Below are 1,703 nucleotides of genomic sequence, written 5' to 3'. Positions count from 1 at the left end.
ATCTATCTATCTATCTATCTATCTATCTAGATTTCTCCCTTTCTCCATATAGGCTAACATTTGATCCTTCAAGCTCTCCGTAGTTCTTCTGTGGCGCGGGCACAGGGCGGCTGTTACGTGCCTTTAGCGAGAATGCCGTTATCTGATGGGGAAATGCAGCACACTGCATCTCACTATACATCAGCCAATCTCATCCTCCCCTCTCTCCTGACGAGGCGCGCACGAGTCCTATCATGAAAAAAAGGTTAATTGTGGGACCTGAGTAACGTGCAGTAACGGGGTGTTGGCAGAGGTAACTACGTTGTAGTTACAGTCAAAGTTATTAGTTAGATTACTCGTCACTAAAACAAGGTAACAGAGTTATTAACGGCATTACTTTCAACGCCATTACTCCCATCACTGCTTATACCAAACACAAAAAAGAGTGTACACAAATCCTGATTAATGAAACATGCTGTATCTCAAAGTTTACTTCAAAAGCTCCATCATGTTTGATGCTTCAGATAAGCCTAACCCTAACCCATGTTATTACCCCCAATGCCTTGTAGATGCCTTGTAGAGGACCTTGAAGAGGACCTTCAGATATCAGAGTCTTCCTGTGGTTCATCTGTCCTGAAACCTCAAACTTCTCGGGACTCCGATTGTATTGTAAGACCCATTTCTTTATTTGTGATAGAACATTATTTGAGTAATGCCGACCAAAAAATAAACATCTTTAGACATCATCAAGCATTATTTTTATGCCAATCAAGGATTAAAAAATATTGATAATGACCACACAATGCAGAAAATAGAGTTACCTCAGCATTGGACTGCTACGATGTCAGATGGATTAATAGCCAGATTGTTCATTCTTTTTTCCTTTTATAAGAAGTGCTTTAAATATGTCCTAGCTGTCTTTATCCATGCTGGGTCAGATCCTGACTTTTGTAAGACAGAATACAGCGTTAGCCTCACTCTTTGCAGTTAGCCAAGCCTTGTAGCTTAACCAGGTCCTGGAACAAGACCAAGTGAACCATCTTTATCTGTCTTTTGGACTGCTGATTCATTTTGAGGCTGATCAGGTCCAAATGATTTCACCTCCAGCTGTTCTTGGTAAGTATAGTTCCCTCCCACGACTCAGCTTGTCAATCACCCGCACAACGACTGTGACGATAGTTCCTGTCAGCTCAGTGCATAGCTTTGGTGTACACACAGCTCTACTATAGTTCTGTATATGCAGAGGAGCTACTGCGCATGGAAAACTTTTAACAAGAGTCAATGGGCAAACATTTTTTGCACCCTTGGAAGGAAATATGTCAGCAGTCTGACGAAAAATGAAATAGCTTTACCTGTCATTAAAGATGAAATATTTATCTTGCACATCTAAAAAATATATTCCGTAAAAGTTAAAAAAATATCCACTGGACTTGCTTTCCAAGGTTTGAAGACGTTTCGCCACGTGGGGGAGTGGCGGCCTAGTGGTTAGGGAATAGGGCTTTGAATCCTGAGATTGTGAGTTTGATCCCCCACTCCCACAGACTGCCACTCTGGGTCCCTGAGCAAGACCCTTAACCTAAAACTGCTCCCTGGGCGCCTAACAAAGGCAGCCCACTGCTCCCCAAGGGGATTGGTTAAAGGAATAGTACACCCAAAACATGATTAGCCTTCATTTTCTACTCACCCCCATGCTGAACAACACTCTGGAGTACTTTTTTGATATC

General features: G+C 42.2%; 1 protein-coding gene across 1 annotated transcript in view; it reads left to right on the top strand.

Annotated features, from left to right (window-relative positions):
* The window catches only part of LOC107104724 (NACHT, LRR and PYD domains-containing protein 3-like), a gene marked incomplete at its 3' end in the record, with an annotated part of 8,796 nt that overhangs the window by 1,584 nt on the left and 5,509 nt on the right, over positions 1–1,703 (top strand). The window contains exon 2 of the mRNA XM_015404801.1: positions 549–648. Coding sequence (XP_015260287.1) covers positions 549–648 — 100 coding nt within the window. The remainder of the gene's footprint in view (positions 1–548; positions 649–1,703) is intronic.

Source organism: Cyprinodon variegatus, unplaced genomic scaffold (assembly GCF_000732505.1).
Source record: "Cyprinodon variegatus isolate N-32 unplaced genomic scaffold, C_variegatus-1.0 Scaffold1860, whole genome shotgun sequence".
In the NCBI taxonomy this organism is placed as follows: domain Eukaryota; kingdom Metazoa; phylum Chordata; class Actinopteri; order Cyprinodontiformes; family Cyprinodontidae; genus Cyprinodon; species Cyprinodon variegatus.
The sequence above is the reverse complement of the archived record's forward strand: the minus strand, read 5'-3'. Positions and strand labels throughout refer to the sequence as shown.